Consider the following 20372-nt stretch of genomic DNA (forward strand, 5'->3'; position numbering starts at 1 on the left):
TTTATCTCAGGCATTGCTAAGCTCAGTCATGTGCTCACAAGGGGAAAGACAAATCCATTGTGTTGGGATATCACAGAATCATAGAATCACTTAGGATGGAAAAGACCTTTAAGATCATCAAGTCCAACCATAAGCCTAACACTGCCAAGTCTACCACTAAACCATGTCCCTAAGCACAACATCTACATGTCTTAAATACTTCTAGGGATGGGGACTCAACCATTTCCCTGGGCAGCCTGTTCCAATGCTTGACAACCCTTTCTGTGAAGATGTTTTTCCTAATATCCAAATGAGTGACTTTCTTATATCACGAGTCACTAAAAAAAAAACCCCTAAAAATTAAACATAAAATAAGAAACTACTTGAACTCAGATTACCTTTAGAATGGATCTGTGGAAGAATAAAGCAAGGAGCTGAACAAGATCATAGTGCACATAACCTTCTTTCTTCTCAATACCAATAATATTGGGTGGATGGTAAGGTTTATCTTTTGTGTAATCCACATATTTATTCCAAGGAAAGAAACCAAACTGGAAGAAGTACTTGATGACAATGGCCACCTGTTCAGAAACACAACACACTTGGGGTGTTTTATAAGCATGGCAGATACAATAGCCTTGTGACATTAAGGGGGGAGAAATAGGACTACTTTGTCGGTTTTATGAGAAGATGAACAAGCATATTCATTGCTACAGAGGAAAACCAGTTCACATTTCCTCAGTAATAAAGTCAATCAACATTTACCAACAGATGATGCTCAGTGGTACCTGAGATAGCACAAGCAGTGTATGCTGTCTCTTGATTGCCAGTTATATAGTAGCTGTTTGCAAATGGTCTGTTCTTGTCATAACTGCCTTACATGCCAGGAAGGATATTGCTCATTGCAATGAAGAAAAACACAGGCAAGACCTTTTCATACCACAGAAATTGCTGACGACTTCAGCAAATATTTACATTAATATGAATTAATATGATCCTAGGGATCAAAAACAGAAAAGAGACCATGCAAAGCTTACAACTTAACTTTTCTGTGTTAGACATGGGGTTGCAAAAACAGTGGCATACCTCAGTGTAGACAATGGCTGTCATCCAGAAACGTTTGCTTGGCCGAGGAACCGACAGCATGGCCCAAAGGAATATAAGAATGGGAAGCACCAGGGTTATCATGGAGGCAGAGATCATGTGGTTAAGGATGATCACAAAATAGCACACCATTTCTGACCGGGCCACCAGCGTATTGTACAGGGCATAAATAAGAAGCAAGACTCGAGGCTGACCAACATAGAACTTCTCTGACTCCTCCAGCTCATCATCATGAAACATCCTGTGAGGAGCAGAGTACCATAAATGAAATGAAAATTAATTTCACAAGAGCTGCTTTTTAAATTACTAATATTTTTCCTTTTGAAAAAGTATAAAAGTCTGCTGCTGAGTTCAATGGGAAAAAAAAAAAAAAAGACGGGATTTGCTATTATAATCAAATAGCCTGATTCTAAGCTCAGAAAACAAGAATTTCAGACAAAATAACTAGAAGCACTGTTATGCTGGTTTTTAATTTACCCAGCGAGTCGGCCTGGCCCAAGAACTTCTACAAGCACCGCTTTCCTACAGTTGCCCAACCAACATATCTCATGTAAATCACACCATACTGGTGTGGCCCTGTCTGGATTCATATCTGATTTATCAACACAGATGGGAATCTGGAGAAACTCCAGAGGTCCATCAGCAGGTGTGTTATGAATACTCCTGTGACATAAGATTAGGATACAGTAAATGCCCTTGAGCATAAGACGTGTCCAATCTTCTCCCCCTTACCTAACTCACATAAATATAAAAGGCAGCAAGAAATCATGATATGACTTTCACATACATTCACAATTCTCTTTGCTTTTCGTAGAGTGCCCTGGCCTGAGAAGAGATCTCACCGAAAAGCAAAAATGACTATGGAAAACCAGAGGAAAAGACACTGCATCTACAAAGTCAGATCTTCACGGCCTCTCTCTCCAGATGCAGACTGAAAGGCATTTCTATGTTTTAAGATTTTGTCCTTGCATTCAGGGAAGCTCTCCCCTAGCTGAGTCAGGCTGGAAAGCAGTGGAGGAGCAGCGGCACCATCCCCACCTCAATGCTGGTTGTGCTGCTGAGCACAGTGTCTGAGGGGCAAAGCGGGAAGTATCCTATCTCTTATGAAAGTACTTAGCAAGGTGGTCTCTCTACATAGTCCTCAGCTCCTACTGGCTTAAACAAAAACTCTGCCAAGGTCAGAGTTCCCTTATAGTAATCCAAAATAATTAAAGGAGAAACATTTTCCCAGATAGCCCTAGAGGAAATTTATTTGAAACCACAGCTGCCTGGAGAAGAGAAGCCCTCTCCACAAAGAATATTTAGAAAAGCCCTTGACCCCATGACAATTGCAGCACAGAAATCTAATGCTAATTGGAACAATTAGCTATGGTATCTGGGGAGAAAGCAGAGATTCTTTCCAACATGAATTTGAATCACTTTAGAAATCTGTAATTAGAACAACTGAACAGGAAATGAGCTTCTTCCTTTAAGTCAAACTTAGTGCAAGGTCTGTATCAGAAACTGTAGGCTAGTTCTGAGACAAAAAAAACAAAGTAATGACAAAACTTTACAGACTGGGACCAACAGTTTTCCTTGACAAAGGTCCTTACTTGTTCAGAAGCAGCTCACTAGCCGTTAGCTCGTGCGTCAATGGAGGGAGAATTGTATCATTAAGTTTGTCCGTCCGACTGTCGTCTGGGCTCACCATCATGAGGCTCTTACCAGCTGAGTCATCTGGGGAGCCAAAGGGAAGGTGTTCAAAGCTGACAGCTTTGCTATAGGAAGGTGGAGCTTCTGCATTGCTATCCACAGTGGAGTACAATGGCACATCGGTATCAGGAGTATATGCAGCTCCTTCTGAACCCAGGCTATAATCTTCTACCTCCTCTTCCTCCGGCCTTGATGCAGAATGAGCTCCTTCCTCTTCATGTTCCCCTTCTACCTCCTCAATGGTTTCTGTCGTCCCCTGACGAGAATAGAGCATGGTGACCTGCGTAGGTTCACTGTTGGGGACGCATGAAGAGAGAGAGTTGAGGCTTACAAGGCTCACCACCAAGCAAAGTTTGTTAATTGCACCTCTATGTAGACAGCTGAGCAACCCCATTGCATTCCCAGGCCTTCAAAGTTCATATAATCTGGTAGAAAATATACCATCATGATCTCCTCTTAACACAGATGGACCATCTGAGTCCATCTGCCCCCTGAAGGACATCCCAGTGAACTCACAGTGATTCACTGTCTTTTCACACCAGCAAAGGGCAAATTAATATCATCATCAAGAGAAACTACACTAACTTTCTGAAAGTAGTTCAAACACTTTCTGACTAGAATTGGGACTTGCTGTTACATCCATTTAAAGCATGCTCCATTATGGGCATTGATGATAGGCAGCCATGGGGTTCCTTCTAAACATGGTGCTTTTAACAACCACCATACGGGTGCTGTATACAACTGGAACGTGAGCTGAACACACACATCAATTCTGATTCCAAATAAAAGAACAAGAAAATTGCTGACATGGAGAAATACAATTCAGATTACAAAACTGTTCCAATAACAGGGTATCTTGCTTACCTTTAGATTGCCCTCTGTTCTTCAATACAGTCTTCATTTTTACCTTACCTGCCTGCTTTTCTTCTGTATGTACCTATTTTCTTTTTCAACTGTTCTTACTGACTCTGTTCAGTTCTCTGCTTGTTCACCTTACTTATTCTCGGCTTTGCATGTCCATAATCACTTTCTCTCTTAATGCTCTGTGCTCTGAAACAGTCTCAGCTGATGTAAATTCATGCAGCTTGATGACTCCAGATGGGAATCTGGACACTATCATTTTAAAAATACTTTCTTGGCTTTGCTTTCACACTTTTCATCCCTCACAAGTATTTTTTTCACCTCTCCCCTTGAACATCACTCTTTCTCTTTTTAGTCTCCATTCCAGTCCTTCTCCATAGGTTAGACAATAGGCATCAACTCAGTGTCTTTTGTTGGCTGCATGTTCTTGTATCTCAACAGAGACAAAACCAGGTTTCACATAGCTCCTATGAAATGAATGGGGCCATGTTTTCACCTAAAGTACAAACTTTTAAAGAAAACCGGCACTGGCAAAGCCAGTTGGCACTACAATCTCCTGCCAAAATTAATAATTAAGTTCTATTTCTTTTTCTTTTACACTGCTTCCAAACTTATCGTGGCTATGTCAGATCACTTTATTTCTAGCAGACTTTTAATTAGAATGTGTAACACTATTACTAGGATGAGTGTTTTGATGATTCACGGTATCACTCCTCCTGGTTAAAATGCACAAAACCATAAAATCCCATCATTTCAAAACTGATTGACACCAAAAATTTGTAAAACACTTTAAACACTGAAAAAGAATGATCTAATATGCCATAAAATTTGGTATTTATAATATTTATAATGCTAGTTGAAAGACTGTTTCCCAATGTCATATAAACCCCTGGTTTTTACCTGCTAAAAAGTGAGTGAATGGCTCTGAACAGTTCTCTCTTGCGCTGGATATTAATATTATTCACTATCTTTTCACAGCTATTTTCCCTTTCTTAATTCCAACACCTCACAGACTGTAAATCAATGGTAAAGTAATCAAAACATACTTAGCAATCTTTCCTATATGGGGAAAACTAAAAATTGAAAGAGCAGGGCCAACATTTGCCTATCTTAGTTTCTAAAATTAGACATTTATGTCCATATTTAGGATAACTGATTAGCTGAGAAACTTCACTTCCAGCTTCCAATTTTAATAAGAACAACCATCAGCTCAGTAACTCTGAAAATCATACTCTTTTTTAGCTGAATATAGACTTTAGCCTGGTTTTAGACAGCCAGTGTAATGTAATGGAACAACATTTAAAAATACATGAATTAAGGATGCAAACCAAACCAAACCAAAACAGAATAAGAAGTGAAACAGCAAATGAGTCCTAGGTTATGACCCTGATTTTGAACCTCAGAATTGTGCCACAACACAGAAGGGAGTAAAGCTTCCATTAACCATGCAAACCACTCTGTACACCACATATCTGCAAACGCAAATTTATGTACACTGCAGTAAGTATAATGGTATGGGTAAATGAGTGAATAAAGCATGCATGAGTTAAGCACCTTGACACTATACTGCCACTGTCAGCTGATGAGGAGGACATATCCATGCTCTGCATTTTACGAAGCCTAGGTCGAGCGCGCTCACTTGTTTTAGGAACAGTGTCTGGTCCATCTAAATCATCAAGGGTTGACTGCCTTGAGAACAGCATGGTTGCTTCAGTGTAGCAGCTAGCAGCGCAAACAGTTACAAAGACAGTGTTAAATACAAATGATATTACTATACACATGGTTCAGTAAACAAATATGCTCGCCATGCAGCAAAACACTGACACAGAGAAAAAAGGTTCCGAGAGAAGATAAGGATTTGTTTAGAGTTACCATGTAAACACATTTCTACACACAGATTGCTCATGGTCATATTCATATAAGGGCTATAGAAGCCTAACAACCACCTATTCACTATTCAAAGAGATATGAAACCAACACAATGCTCTACATGCTTTCCAGGGGCACCAACTTACATATGTGAGGAGGTTTTATTTTCTTTGTTTCCCCCTGAAATTTCCAAAATCCACAAAAATGTTTTGGGAAGTGACCTGCTCTGTACAAATTCTATTTTATTAAGGATACACTATGCTGAACCTTTGTACACAGGTACAAGCCAATTTCCTAAAAGAGCCCTTAAAACTGAGTAAGATCATATTCCACAAATAGAAAAATAGCTGTCAGACACTGGCTAATCCTCTTTCCGAACCAAAGAGCCAAATCGGATATGATACTTAGCCAGTAGATGCATGCCAAATATAACCTGCTCTGCATGAGATGGCTTTCATTTTGATATTTAGTAGTAAGCCGTGATGATTCTTTCCAGAAGATTTAATTTATTTCAATCACAGCTTAAAAACTATTTCAAAATAGGTAACATGCACATCTTGAAAGAAAGAATAGATATAATAAAACCTTATCTTCTTTCATTTATCAAATATAACAGGACACCAGAGACATACACCATACATTGAGCATTTATGTGTTACTGGAGAAAAGAAGAACTGGATGAGTTATGAGAAAGAAACTACATAATTAAATACAAGCATATAACATAGCAACAGGAAACAAGCAAATATATTAATGACATATGGCAGGTAAAAGAATTACTTCTCCTGTAAAAATCTTTGAAAAACACCAATGTCTATGAAATAAGTTGAGGGACCTGGTGTTTTAACACATGCAGTGACGTGCCTGAGTCTCTCAGAATGACAGAAGAAAGGACCCCAAAATGCAGGATTTACACTCTACTTTTCTTCTTTTGAGTCCATTTGTGTTACACCTGAGCAGAGGCAGCAGGGGATTTGCTTCCTTGGCAAGCATTATGTTTGTCCAGGGGCACAGAGAATTGGGAAAGAGGTCAGAAGGGAAGTGCAGTGGTGTTTTCTGTGTTACTTTGGTCTTGCTAGCTTGAAGTGAGGAAAAAAATCTGCTGGCATGAAGTGACAGTTTGCAATTATTGCCTTAAGGAAAATGGGGAGGAAAACAGCAAAACAGGTGGAATGAAGAAGCAGTTATTCTTAGGCCTACAGTCACTGATGGTCTTTTTTGATAGAATAGGCTGAGGCTAAAAGCTTACTTTGGTCTTTGAATAGAAGAAAAGTATCACCAAGATGCCAAAGGTATTGTGAAATACTTTCCTTAAAAACAGTATTAATGGCAGGGGCACGTCTATCCTGCCAGTTCATTTGGCCAAGACCCTTTACAAGGCACTTCATTATTTCTGTGTGTGTGCAAAGGCACACAAGCATCCTCCAGACAAAACCTGCAGGGCTGTCTCCACAGTGCAGGGTTTTGATGAAGCAGCAAATGCTGCTTCCTACAGGAACAGGAGATCCACCCTAGAGGCCTGATTCAGTAGCATGGAAATTGGTCGGAGCTCCGTGCTACTGACTCCAGGGGGTCGTGAGGGAGGGAGGTTTCCCTTTGCACATACACCTATGGAGTATAGCCAGGTTGTTGTACTATCAGTGAGGTTTTGGTGCTAAAATATAGGGAGATGGCAGCAAGAAGACAATCTATTTTTGCAGATTACCTTTCTGTCTGTGTGCTACAATGTTATCCAGGTTATTTTACATCTCAAGGGCTGAGTTTATTCTTTTCAAGAGCAACACCTCTTACTAAGGTGTTGAAGTATTTTAAATGCAGACATAGTTCAAAGGGTACCTTCCAAGGGCCTTAAGCAGAACAGCTGTTGAAATCAAAGTAGCACATGCCTGTTCATTTGTTTCCAATGGAAGAAACATATGCCAGCTGCCCTCCAAAACATGTAAGTTCTGACCTGGGTCCCAGAAAAATCAAAGGAAATACATCTATTAATCCCAATAGATAAAAACATTTGCCCAGACAGAGTTCCTGCAATAATTTGGTTTAAAGCTGTTTTAAATGAAGGATGAATCATCAGAAGAATTATTGACTGAGCAGCTGCTCTGTATCCTTGAAAGTCAGGAGATGTGTATGAGACAACACCTGTAGCACAGTCTGTGTATTCTTTATATACTTTAGGAACATGCTTCTGAACATGGAGGAAAGGAGAACACCAATAAAGTGGAGGGATTTACACTTGGCAAAGCTGATGTTGACTCAGTCATCGACTATCACATAAATTTAATCCAAGCGTATCTTCCTGAGTGACTTTTCAAATTTGTGTCCTTGGAGACCTTGAAAAGCATTAGCTTCTTGAAATCATTCAAGGACTATGTATTTTAAAACGAATGTTCATTAAAAGCCCCGAGTTCAAGCATTTTATGTAAAGTTGATTGGGTATCCATTTCAAATGGGGAGATATATATAGCAGAGATGTTTTTATCCTTGATGAGTGGGAAATTTCTTACTTTATGACTTCCTTTTTGCTAAACAAATTTACTCTTACCAGAGAGTTTTTTAGTTTAAGGGGTGACTTACAATTTTTCTGTTTTGTTTTTTTTTTCTGTCCATGGGCTAGTTACTGACTGGCATTACCTTTATGAACTACTACACTCTCCACACCTGCAAGCAAAGATCCCAGACATTTCCTGTCATTCATGCTCCTAAATCAGACACAGATCCGGCCCCAAACTGGGACTCTCCTTCCATCCTTTCTCCTGCCTCGCAAGGCAAATGTTACTTCTCCAGTACTCCCTGCCTCAAGCCCTATTATCCCATCTGGTGAGAGAAGCACAGACGAAAAGTGGTGTCTGTAAACACCCTGACCGCACTTGTATGTTCACTCTTACAGGAGGGTCAGGTGCTCCTAACTGCAGCTCCTGTAAAAGCCTATACACAGGTAGAGTTGGGAACTAATACGTGATTTGTGATGGACAAAAATTAATACAAACTGAACTGGATACAAAACCTTGGATATCCTGAAATGTGACTTAGGACCTGCGTCTAGCTGCTATTTCATAATTGTAGGCAAAGTCCCATAAAGGCAGCCAACTAGTTTTAGTAAGTTCCCAAACATGTTATTGAATTTCACAAGGTGTTTAACCTAATAAGCAGTTCATCAGTCAATGGAAACAAACAGCAGTGAATGCTCTACCATGCTAGCTCCTGATCCCTTCTGGTGGTGCTCCTCAAAGAGCTTGTTAAGGATCAACATCAGTCTCTTCTCCTCCTGGTCCATATGAACTTTTGCACTTTGCTTTTCGAATACATGAGAGTATTTATACATAAAGAGAAACCAAACAATCACATTATGAATACCTCATTACACCTCTAGCTACTGTATAGAAAAATGACTGAGAATAAATGACGGCCCTACTAAAAGAGAAAATCCCACAAAGGATGATCTGTGAAACTCCTTTTAGAGTTTTATCTAGGGTAAGAACAACATCCCTCGATAAGACTTACAAGGGTCAGCCCTGAACTTCACAAGAAATTTACAGTTCCTGAAACTGAGCAGGAGGTTTGTTCTCTCTGGAAATCCAGTGTTTAGAGCACTGAGCAGATACCTACAGTAATTCCTGTCCTGAGTACTGAGGAATATGTATTATTATAATGGAATAGCTTCTGTGCTTCTGCAGCCCTGTGTACTTCCAGACATGCCCATCTTACTCATGGACCTAATGTCCACTACAGAATTTTGTGTAGGGCAACCAAAGAAGGATAATCAGAATGCTGGTTAGAAACCCTCTGCCCCTTCCCAAAAGTTTTCCATTGCAATCCTAGATCCATGATCACAGAGATGCTTTAGATTTAATTAGTTGCTTTTACATTTACTGGAAATCATTACTTTGAAATGTAACATGCCCCCTTCTCTTGTTTGAGCAATTAAAAAAAATCACTCAATAAACTCACATGAAGTTTAAAACATTTCACATTTCTAAAAAACCTCATAAACACTTTTGTAATCCCAGGAAGAGACATGCAAGGGTGCCCCAATAAACAGATGGCATTATCATTCAATCAACAGACTCATTCTTGCTTCCTCTAATTACAGGTTATTATTATTATAGCAGATGTGCACAACTTGTAAATACTCTCAGTGCAAGAATATTTGATTGTTCATTACCAGAAAGAGAATTTGAGATTAGAGAAATCAGTCATAATACTGCCTTTGATATTCCTTTGTTGATAGGTCCTGTGACATCTGAGGAAATGGAGATGACAGTAAAACATGTGAAAGATTTAACTTTTTCTGTTGCAAAGCAGCTCCACAGAATCACTGAATTCTCTGAGTTTGAAAAGAGATTTTAAATGTGTAAGTATGCTCAAAGCAGGGTGACAAATGGGTGGTTATTCTGAAAATAAAGACAGAAGTGGAGCTCAATACCGGATACTATCTCATCGAAGAGGCAGAATTTACACATGAACGTTACAAGATTTGTCTTTCTTTTTTATAATCCGTTTCGGAATTGGCTTCCCTTTGCTTCTAGTTAAAGTTCTTGCTAATATGGCTGTATAATAATAACTTCTTATATCTACAGTAAACAGTGTGACCAAAAACTATTTAATGAAAGCAGGACTGATATTACTATTCTTTCTTTAGGTGAGACTGAACTTTGCAGAGTTAAATTCTGCCCTGCAGATATCCAAGTGGCTCCAAATGAGCTGGTAATAGAATTTGGCTTTACATTTTTCTCACGTCATCTGACTCCTGTAAAACTTTGAGACAAAACACAAAGGTGTTGCTTAGTTGGGTAGCTAGCCACCAAGAAAGATTTGCTTGGATTTGGTGTTTTTACTGGAGTGAACCTCTCAAAGGCCAGTGCTCACCCTAGGGAGCAATTTGTGAATATTTTGTTGAAGCACAGTACTCAGGCACTCTCTTACAATTGCTTTTCAATAACATTAGAAAGAAAGAGAAGCCCTTGTTATTTTCAGTCTGCTAACATCTACCCATATGTCATTAGTAAAAGCTAAGCATAATTTACTGTACACAGAAGATACTAAGTTTGCTGGGAGTATCAAACACAATATGATACTGCCACATTTCAGAGAAGAACAAGAGATGTCAGAACGCAACGGATTATGAAACAGCTGGATTTCCAAAGCCCTCCCTCCTCCCCCTCATGTTGGACAATTTCTGCAGTCTCTTAAAAGTCAAGAACATCAGGGACACAGTGGGAACAGGCTGCCTCTGTAAGAAAAGGAAGTGAATGCGTGTGCCTCTGTGTGCATGGAGCAGCAGGAGCATGCAGTAGATTTGGTAAGGGACTTGATGGCATCTGTCGTCAGAAAAGAATGAGGAAGGTGGTTTTCCTGAACTAGCATGGGTATTTGATCCACAAACTGTGCAGCTCTGCTGGACTGTAATCATAGCAGTTAGAAAATCAGGCTCTTCAGATGATCTTTGCCCTGTGTGTACGAGAGGGATTTTGTTCTCTCAAATCCAGAATATCTCTCAATGCAAAGCCTTTTTTGATTTGTGGGCAATAGACAATTTATTTTATAAAGACAAAATATTCACAATGATTGATCATTCCCCAAACTCCATGCCTGGATTCCTAAAACAGTATCCCATAAGCATCCTCAGCAGGCTCTTATTTTCCATTACTTTTTACAAGATCAGAACCCCTGTCAGTGACTCCTAATTCTAAGGGAAACAGAAAGCAGTGGGGTAGTCATGCAGTGGAAAAGGAGTTAAGCCAACAACTGAGTCCACCGCTATAAAGGAATAGTAACATATAGCAGAGTTTTCACTATTAAAATGGCATGGAAAAATAAAAAAGAGGATTCAACATTGATTAGAAAGTTCATCAGTATTTAGACATTATCTAAAATTACGTCTTCTGCATGATCGCTCTACCTTTCACAAAATAAAATTAAATCGATACCTGGAGATACTGTCACGAGAAGCTGCTGAATCTAAACTATCCATTCTTTCAGATGCTTGCAAACCAGAAGCTTGACCGGGATTTTTATCAATTGAGTCCAGTCCTGACTCCTTAGAAAGTTTCATCATGTGGTTCTGGTAATACATATGGATGCTTTCCCGTGTTGGAACGTTTCCCTGTGGAAGAGAGTAGAGGTAGAGGTACATGGCAGGGGGGAGGTGTATTCTTCGAGGAGCTGGTTTCTTCTGTCATTTGGCAAGGAACAGATTAAGGACTGTGCAAACAGCTTCCTAGTAAATAATAACCTTCCACTAGTAGTTCCTTTTCAGAGTGCAAGTCAGATTCTGACCTAAGTTACCATGGCACAAAGTGTTGGGTTTTCAAGCAAAACTGGAGCAATGCAAGCGGTTTGAGGCTATATATAGCCAACAAAACTCTGTTGGGTGTACTGCAGATCCTTCAGCATGAAAATGGGGTGTGGGTTGGGACCATGATTCAACCTGTACTCCAGCAACTTTTGAGATACCTCTTTTAGATAGCTTCACTGACTCTAAGAACAATCATACATCTTATTAGTAGTCAGTAGCGTTTTTTTTAAACAGAAAAAAAAAAAATTAACAAGTCATGTACAAACTGATCTAGATTTTCATTAGTGTCCCAAAATAAGAGTTTATTTATGAAGTACGGATACAGTTGGAAAACCATGAAAAACACACTGAAGACCTTTACTCTTTCTCTGTGACTTCAAGATCAAGCAAGTTCATGAAAGGATGGTTTTATTAACTGTCAGCCCCGATCTGGGCACAGAATCAAGTCTTTCTGGCTATGATATTGCAATCAGAATTCTAAAGGCGTGTCATAAGAATAAACCTGAGAATTTTATAGCCTGTTCTTAGGCAGAAACACATCCAACTCATTCTACTAGCAGTTGTGTTGACTTCAGAAGATACACTGAGAGAGAAGATCGCTATTCTTGAACAGTCATTTTTCTGACTTATAATGAAGCCTTATGCAAGGACTTTTTCCAGCTAAAATAATAAAAGTACTCTAAAATACTGCCTGTATTCCCTTTACTAATATTATTAGTTACTAGTATTTCAACTCTGGTCCTCTACACTGTCCCAAATCTAAAACTTTCAAAATCTGAAGTTTTGTCAAAAAAAAAAAAATCTTAAGAACAAAATCTGAAACTCAGTTTTTTAATTAGGTTTGTTTGTATACAAGCTGTGTTGCTTCTGCCGTAATAAATATTTGTGCCATTATGACAGCCTGCCTCTGAAATTACAGCACATGCTACATTCTAGCTTGACTGAAGGCTTGGGATAAAGGACAAGAGCTGTGACAGCAAAAGTGCCCCACAGCTGATGGAGGACTCAATTTCAGGTTCTTCTGTAGCTGGAAGAGATCCCGAAGGAACTTTATACATCAGGTTAACTGTCCCCAGCTCCACATTGGACAAAGAAACATGTCACCATGATGGTTGCAGCGAGAGCCTCCTTTCTTGGGCAGCAACAACAGGCAAGGGGCTGTTACAGAGACTTGGGGATGCTATGCAGGAATTGATGATTCTGATGTTCATGGGTACCAATATTTCACAGAAGAGAAGAGAAAGATCCTAGAAAAAAAAGTGAAGTTTAAAGCTACTGAGTGGGGGGGAAATTCTTTGAAGGGCCCCTAGTACCAGAAGATTTAGGACTGAAGCCGGGTATACCAGCCTATACAAGGATGTATGGGCTCTATTGTAATCAGAATAGCACCAGGCTGCTGGCAATATGAAATTGAAATAAATAAATAAATATATACATCTATTGGGAACAAAGGATAGGAAAAACTCAATAAAGTTGAGGTGAGAAGTAGCAAAGAACGACCAAATAGGGTCCCAAATAAGTAATGTCCATAAAAAGGCAATTAGCCTGGCTTCTGCATAAATGTTAAAACTCTAAAAACTCGGGGGCGGTGAGAAAGAATCATGTGATTTTCAGTGAGGATGCTGAAACAGCAGGGACTTCTGAGACCTAGGGTGAAAAAGAGCATCACTACAATGCTGTACTATCACAGTACGAATTTTATAGCAAGGATGGAATGGAAGATAGCTTGATAAAGAGGTGGTATGGGTCAAAAAGCATAAAGTCTAACAAATTAAGTAAATTCACTGTGCCAGGATTATCACAGAGTCCCTGTCGGTGGACTTCAACCAATTACTATTGAAAAAGTATAGTATGAAGGCTCAATTTTTGACCATCAAACCAGGAGTGCACTAGTGCCTGTTAAATATTAATGAAGATTACAGAAGGTGCCATCAGAATAATAATGTACAATAACTCAAGTTAATTTTCAAATGTACTCATGTAGAATAGGAAAACATCATGAAAGAGCCTGCACACACACACACTCAAGTCACCAGAATGGAAAAGACCAGAAGAAAGAAGCAAGAAGACATCCTTCAAGAAGTGAAAGTCATGAGGAAAAACAAACAAGAATGAACTTCTAGAGTTAAACGTAAAACTTAGCAAATTAGACCAAAAGAGATGCTGAGGAATAACTTGCTAAATAAAAAAAATCTGATAACAAAACCATTTTCAAGAATATCATAAGAATCAGCTGCCAGAAATCCAGGGTATCAACAGGTGATCAAGGCATAAAGAGGTGTAAGGGAATTATGGCAACAGGAGAAGAAAAGACTGAATTTTTTGCATCCCTCTTTGCTGCAGAAAAAGTCACCGACGTTCCCAAAGGAATAACTTGAATCCCATGGAATGACTGGAGTAATTATTTTATAAAACACAAGTCTGAGAACAAAACAATAAACTGAGCACTGAGTGGAAGGTGCTCACCCAAGAGCTCTGCAGCAATCAATGGATGAAACAGTGCCAGGGGAAGAGAAGGTAACACCAACCTTTAAACATGATTTCAGGAGTGATCTTGAGTGACCTTTGTAAGAAATTAAGTGGTCATGAAATAAAGCAGACTACATCTATCTCTTGTACTTATCCTCCGTTAAAAGACTGGAGACAATGGCAAGAAATGCAATGGGAAAAATAACGTAAACTGTATATATACAATGATAGGCTTTATGTCAGCTTTTGTTAGCCTTAAAGGTCTTGGACTCAGAGTGTATAGTCCCCTGAAAATAGGCAGCATTCACTAAAAATCAAAGGAGCTTGACTGTTAGAACTTACTAGGAAACCAAAAGAAAGCACATAGTACTCCTGTATAAATCTGTGATTTAGCCAAACCCCAAAAACAGTGTGTAGTTCTGGTCATTCAGTCTTAATAAGGCCATATTAGAATAGGAAATTGTGTGAAGAAGGACAATAAAGATGATCAGAGGCACTGGATGGATTCCATCTGAAGAGAGGCTAAAAAGAAAGAGACTTTTTAACTTGTAAGAGAATGACTGAGGAGAAGACTCTATGCAGATTTATACAATCAGAAACAGCAGCGGAAAATGGAATACCTCTCTGATCTACAGGATGCCCTTCTGGAAGCCAACATTAAAAACAGATTAAAAAGGGACTAGCCAAACTCCAAGAATATAGATTCCTTGGTGCTATTAAACATAATGATCCAGATGCAATTTCTGGTTTAGGGTGCCCTAAACCATCCATTGCCACAAGCTGGGACGTATTCAAAAGGAGGATTTACTCTGAATATGCCACATTCCTTTTGCTCTGTGTTGTTTGTTTATCTATTTACTTATTTATTTATTTGCTATTATTATTATTACTATCCGCTTACTATTGGACATCTTGGGGAAGATAACAGTAACCAAACACTAACACTGAAGCATCCCTCTCTTCATGCTCAGTGCCTCCTGGCCAGACTGGGTACAGACTCCCTCTGACCAGGAAAGCTTGCCTCTTGAACCTCCTGGGGTCATGGGCAGTCTGCTTATTGTGCTGGCAGACGTTGACAGTGTCCGGGCAATATGGGGCTTTATTAAGCTCGAGGCTATCAATGTGTTGACCTTTTCGACCTATTCATCTCTGAGACAGTCTGCAGCTTTTAACAAAAACCGTAAAGAACTAAAAATGAGGCTTCTATGCCAAGTTTCCAGAAACAGTTGGGTAGCTAGTGACATATGTAAAAATACCTGTGCTTAAAATGAGACCTTTATCCAACTTCAACGTATCACCTACTTGCATTTTGATGATCCAAATACATTTCTAGTTACACTATCAACATTAATCTTTAAAATAATGGGTTTTACTAATATACAATTAGTTTGTGGAGGACCATCTGGCTTCATTGCAAGTGAAGAAAATTATGCCTGTATGTTGTCAGCCATTTCCAAGGTAAGTTGGTCTACAAACAGACTGAAATATGCAGACTGAGGTAGTTTTTGAGCTGTTTAAAATGCCATGCCTTCTACTCTCTATTTGAATTTATCCTGTCTCCTCAAAACCACACTTTATCACAGGAGAGTTTCAGCGAAATCCTTGTATCAACTTCTCAAAGAATTATTTTTCCAATAATTTGTTTTGTGTCCAGATAATAAATCAAGTAATTTATTATTTATATACTTATAAAACAGCAAGCAGTAGAAGAATCCAGACCTATTTTTAAAATGCATGTATAAGTGAGATTTTTATAATTTTTCTCCTTAACTCAGTGATCTGAAAAGACAACCTTTCATTTTTCACTGAGCTGGAAATGGCATTAGCAGACAAAAAAAGACCAAAGGCGTTACCTTCTTAATCTCCCTGGTCAGCATACAGCGCTCGATTCTTAGCACAGTGGAGATATCGATGTGTTCTCTTGAGATGGAATTAAGCCAAGCTGTAAAACTGTCTAGTGTTGCCAGGAAAAGAACCCAAGTGAACTTCAAGATATTGAATATCCTCTTGATGATGTTATCTAAGGGAAAGGAAAAGCAACAGAGAGGAAAAGCAACAGAGAACACAAATATCTTTCATTGTATTTCTGCTTGGAGTTTGATTCATTTTTCCTTTATTGTCTAATAATATAATCCAGGCTGCAAGACCCTGTCATAGGAAGGAATCTTTGAAGATGGCTGGAGGCCTTTTGGCTGTCTGGGCCATTTTCCTGCCTGTATGTCTAGGCTTGTCATCTGGAATCCCTTTTCCACCCCATAACTCCCTGGTGTTGCAATCACTAGTCATATAAACAGTCCCTGATTTTAGAGAGATGCTGTATGCACAGGTCTTCAAAATGAAACTCAAAGATTTGGGCATCTCTTGAGAGCTATTCAACATCCTCAGCTCCCGTGACCTCAACAGCCGCTCAGCCAGTACGTTGAGCTGAGCCTCTTGCCTGTCTATTTACTTGTGCATACTTCTCTCTGCACAGAGTTTGCCTTTGGTACTTGAACCTTGCTTAGCTGAGTTTGAAAGTCTAAGCTGCCTAAACAGTCTTTGAATCTCTCCCAGTTTTCCAACAACCTAAACACACCTCTTTGCATTTACTGTTTCCCAAGCCTCTCTTTTTTTAAATAGGCTACACTACGTCATCAGCGATCTCAGGTCAACTAGCCCAACAAATCATATAAATACTTTATAAAACATTACTCTTGTAGCATTTTGCCAAAGCAGAACACTCTCCTATGAGTAAGGCTTATGGATTTATACCAACAATAGTAGCTTTATTTTGCTCAATGCAGCTGTCTCAAGTTAATTTCTCAATTCTGTAGTTCCTTTAGCATTAGCAACTGCATTTCTCACCCAAAAAGCAGAACTTTCAGCTTATTTTTCTTCCACTCCCAAACATACACACCACACTACAGTTCTTCTATAGTGTTGCACAAATGCTAAGAAATTTCTTTCCGACTAGCCAGTTTCAGAGCTAGTTGTCCCTGCTAGGTTGCGAATCCCAGAGCACTAGCTATAAAGATAAGTTTTAGAGTAACCAGCCTAAGAAATAATAGAAAACTGCCAGTAACCTGCCATGCAGGGACAAAATGTTTGAAGTACATACTAAGGAGCCAATATGCATTAAAGCATGATGCATTTAACAACCTCACTTCTTAGCTGTACCACAAGATGGCATGCAAAACTTTGTGGACTGCACATTCGCTCCTTAAAAAGAATGCAAAGGTGAAACTATAATAAAGCAAAAGATTTCCTATGGAGCAACACGCATATGTCTCTGGTGTGCAGGCAGGGTTGTATACACATACATGTTGAAAGAAACTAAGGAAAAAACCCGTTAGTGGTACATTCCTGTAAGGTGGATGCTGAAATGGCAGTATGTACTATTTACCTGAGCAATGCCATGGAACTGGTCTGGTATCTCTGAACGTAAGAGCATTTAGTCCCCTTCACTTGGTCATATAATTATTTCAATAATATTTTGCCATTTTTTCAGGTTTTTTCTATGTCATTTATAATTAGAGATATTTTATGATTTATCTACTTAAATTTTATTCACTCATATTTCAACGTGTAGGTCTTGAAGCTAAGGAAATCTTGCCATTGGAAATTAAATCTAAGGCTGTTTCTACTTCAAGGAGCATTCATTTCCTTTGAATTCCAGATAATATTATGAATAGGTTAAAAGAAAACGTAGCACTCATACACAAAAATATACAACATATAAATGTTCTTTTTTAATCCATGCTCTTCCTCTCTAATATATAATTTCTGCTACTGGCTTCAGGAGAATCACAGCTCTCAGGTTAAAATTATCTTTATTATTGACCGCCACTGGCATGCCATAGTCTCACCACAGTGCTTTGCCAAGCACTTCCAGTCTAATCTGAAAGGTCATTTTTCTCTCTGGGATGGAGGTGATTTAGTATACATTTTTAATGATGCTGTAGCTGTTCTGCAGCTTTGCTGTTCTCCAAAACTTTTTAAAAATAATCTTTTGGGGATCGATTACATCTAAACATCTTCAAAAGGGGAAACAAATACTTATTTTCTGCAGAGACTGTTATTCTAACTTAAAGGGTCAAATGCAGAGAAAGCTTCTCTCTGCCTGAGAGTGTGAGACAGGTTTTAATATAAGGTTAATAATGATACTAATGCTTCATTAACAATTACTGTCTAATTTTTCCAACCACCTTCTTTAGCAAATTTTACCTAGGAATGGTTGAAGTATTTCAATGAAAATATAAAGCACCTTAAATTGACTATTTCCAATATAAATTAATTATAAGCCTCCTTCTCTTTCCCTAACTCCATGTAGCACCAACAGTATTTCCCTAGGGATGCGTTTGAGTGATTCACTTCAGTGTTTTAACACAGGGAACTTCACCGCCAGTAAGTAACAAATAAAAAAGCCCCCAAAACCCCATCAAAAAAACCCTATAACAATGCAAATTGTTCATTTGAGACCACTGCTCTTGTGAGAAAGAAATGACATCTCCCACATCCTTGTAACATGTTCTACCCTGTGGCTCACTTAGGGATACAAGTCTAACTGGAACTGTGGGAATCAATTTTAAATAGAGAAGAAAAATAGCTTTTGAAGTCTCACTCAAGGTAAGCCATGAGGAAGACTTACTTAAGACTCTGTTTTCTTCTTTTTCTCCAGTTAGAAACAAAAAGCGAAGCTTAGATTTATGATCTATTACACTTCTTTGTAGGAAAACTTTCAATATGGGCAAAATCTTGCAAACTGCTGGCTTTTCTTCTGTTGTGCACAGCATCCTTAAGTCTGATTATGAATGAGAAGGGGTAAGACTGGGAAAATCCCATTTTTTTGGAGGCAATTATTGCAGCTTGCTCAATGGGTGAGTACCAGACAAAAGAATTATATTAACCTTGCTAAAACACACTGAAAAAACACAAGGTCTTTGTGCTAATAATAACATTTCAGACATTCAAAATCAATGGGGATTTTAACACAGGGCTGTATGCAATCAGAACTGGAAGCTAAGCTTAGGTGTAAGTTATTCTATAAGTAAAATATACAACAAGTGATCAAGTCTGAGCCTGCAGATATATTTACTAAAGTGCATAGAGAATGAGTACAGTAGCTAATAGTCCAGGAGTAGAAGTTCCTATGCTCAGGACTTGTAAATCTGGCAATTGAAAACCTGAAAGTAGTTAGAAAGTTCTCACTGAGCAGGTTAGAGTGGATTTTGTGGCTTTTACGCAAGCCTGGGATCACTGCAACTCTCTCTCTGTGATATGCTGCTTACGCCACCAGTCGTAACTGCATTGTAACAGCTGAGAAAGCCTCTTTCTGCCTTCATACCTGGTCCATCAGATTTCTTCTTGACAGGTTCCTCTTCACTGTCTTCACAGTCCGCATCAGTACCACCTATTGAAACCAATGAGGGAACAGTGAATGTTACACCTATAGAAGTGCAGATGTAAATGCCGTTCAAGCTAGAAAATGCTACAGTTACTAACCAGTAGTAACTGGTTCCTCATCTACCGCTGTAACAGAAAGCACATTTCCATTTCTAAAGGACTCAAGTGAGCGGACAACCCTGTCAGCGAAAGTGTTCATGGATGACCACCCCTCTCTTGTAATTTGCAGTGGCATTTTCTTACTAGACAGGCTGCTGAGCAAGATCATCTCTTGGTGTAAACCCAGGCAATTTCTGAGTCACACTGCTTCCACCCTCAGCAGCCTCACCGTCTGATTCACACTCGAGCTCATTTCTTCAGCTTCTGCAAAGGGCAACATGATCAGTGCTCTGATCTTCTCCTGCCTCTGACCCAGCAAACCCGAATGAATTGAGTGGGACCTTCGGGTTGAAAGGAAGCAGCAGAGTTGGTTTGAAACTACCACATGCTTTTATTTAGGCCTGTAGCAGAAGAGTGACGTAGAGCCACAGGCAGAACTGAAGGACACACAAATGACTCTCCTTCTATCTAATATCCAATAACTGCAGCTACAGCTTCAGTGGCAGCAGTCAAATTACAAAGCTCCCTCTTTTTGATGGGTGAAGATGCCAAATGGAGGAAAAGTTCAGCTGATTCAGCCTGAATGGGCACCCCTATTCCCCCTCTATGATGACCAGAAAAG

At 39.1% G+C, this 20372-nt stretch overlaps 1 protein-coding gene across 4 annotated transcripts in view; it reads right to left on the reverse strand.

Annotated features, from left to right (window-relative positions):
* The window catches only part of PIEZO2 (piezo type mechanosensitive ion channel component 2), a 483849-nt gene that overhangs the window by 19611 nt on the left and 443866 nt on the right, over window positions 1-20372 (reverse strand). For 2 of the 4 annotated variants that reach the window (XM_087756825.1, XM_087756843.1), the window contains 7 exons: window positions 19593-19658; window positions 16123-16289; window positions 11433-11608; window positions 5191-5358; window positions 2676-3068; window positions 1066-1324; window positions 378-560 (listed from right to left, as the gene is read on the reverse strand). In XM_087756825.1, coding sequence (XP_087612951.1) covers window positions 378-560; window positions 1066-1324; window positions 2676-3068; window positions 5191-5358; window positions 11433-11608; window positions 16123-16289; window positions 19593-19658 — 1412 coding nt within the window. The remainder of the gene's footprint in view (window positions 1-377; window positions 561-1065; window positions 1325-2675; window positions 3069-5190; window positions 5359-11432; window positions 11609-16122; window positions 16290-19592; window positions 19659-20372) is intronic. The other 2 variants (XM_087756833.1, XM_087756854.1) reach the window with 1 other exon arrangement.

Source organism: Nipponia nippon, unplaced genomic scaffold (genome assembly GCF_047370975.1).
Source record: "Nipponia nippon isolate SJK-2023a ecotype South Korea unplaced genomic scaffold, ASM4737097v1 scaffold_1, whole genome shotgun sequence".
Lineage (NCBI taxonomy): Eukaryota > Metazoa > Chordata > Aves > Pelecaniformes > Threskiornithidae > Nipponia > Nipponia nippon.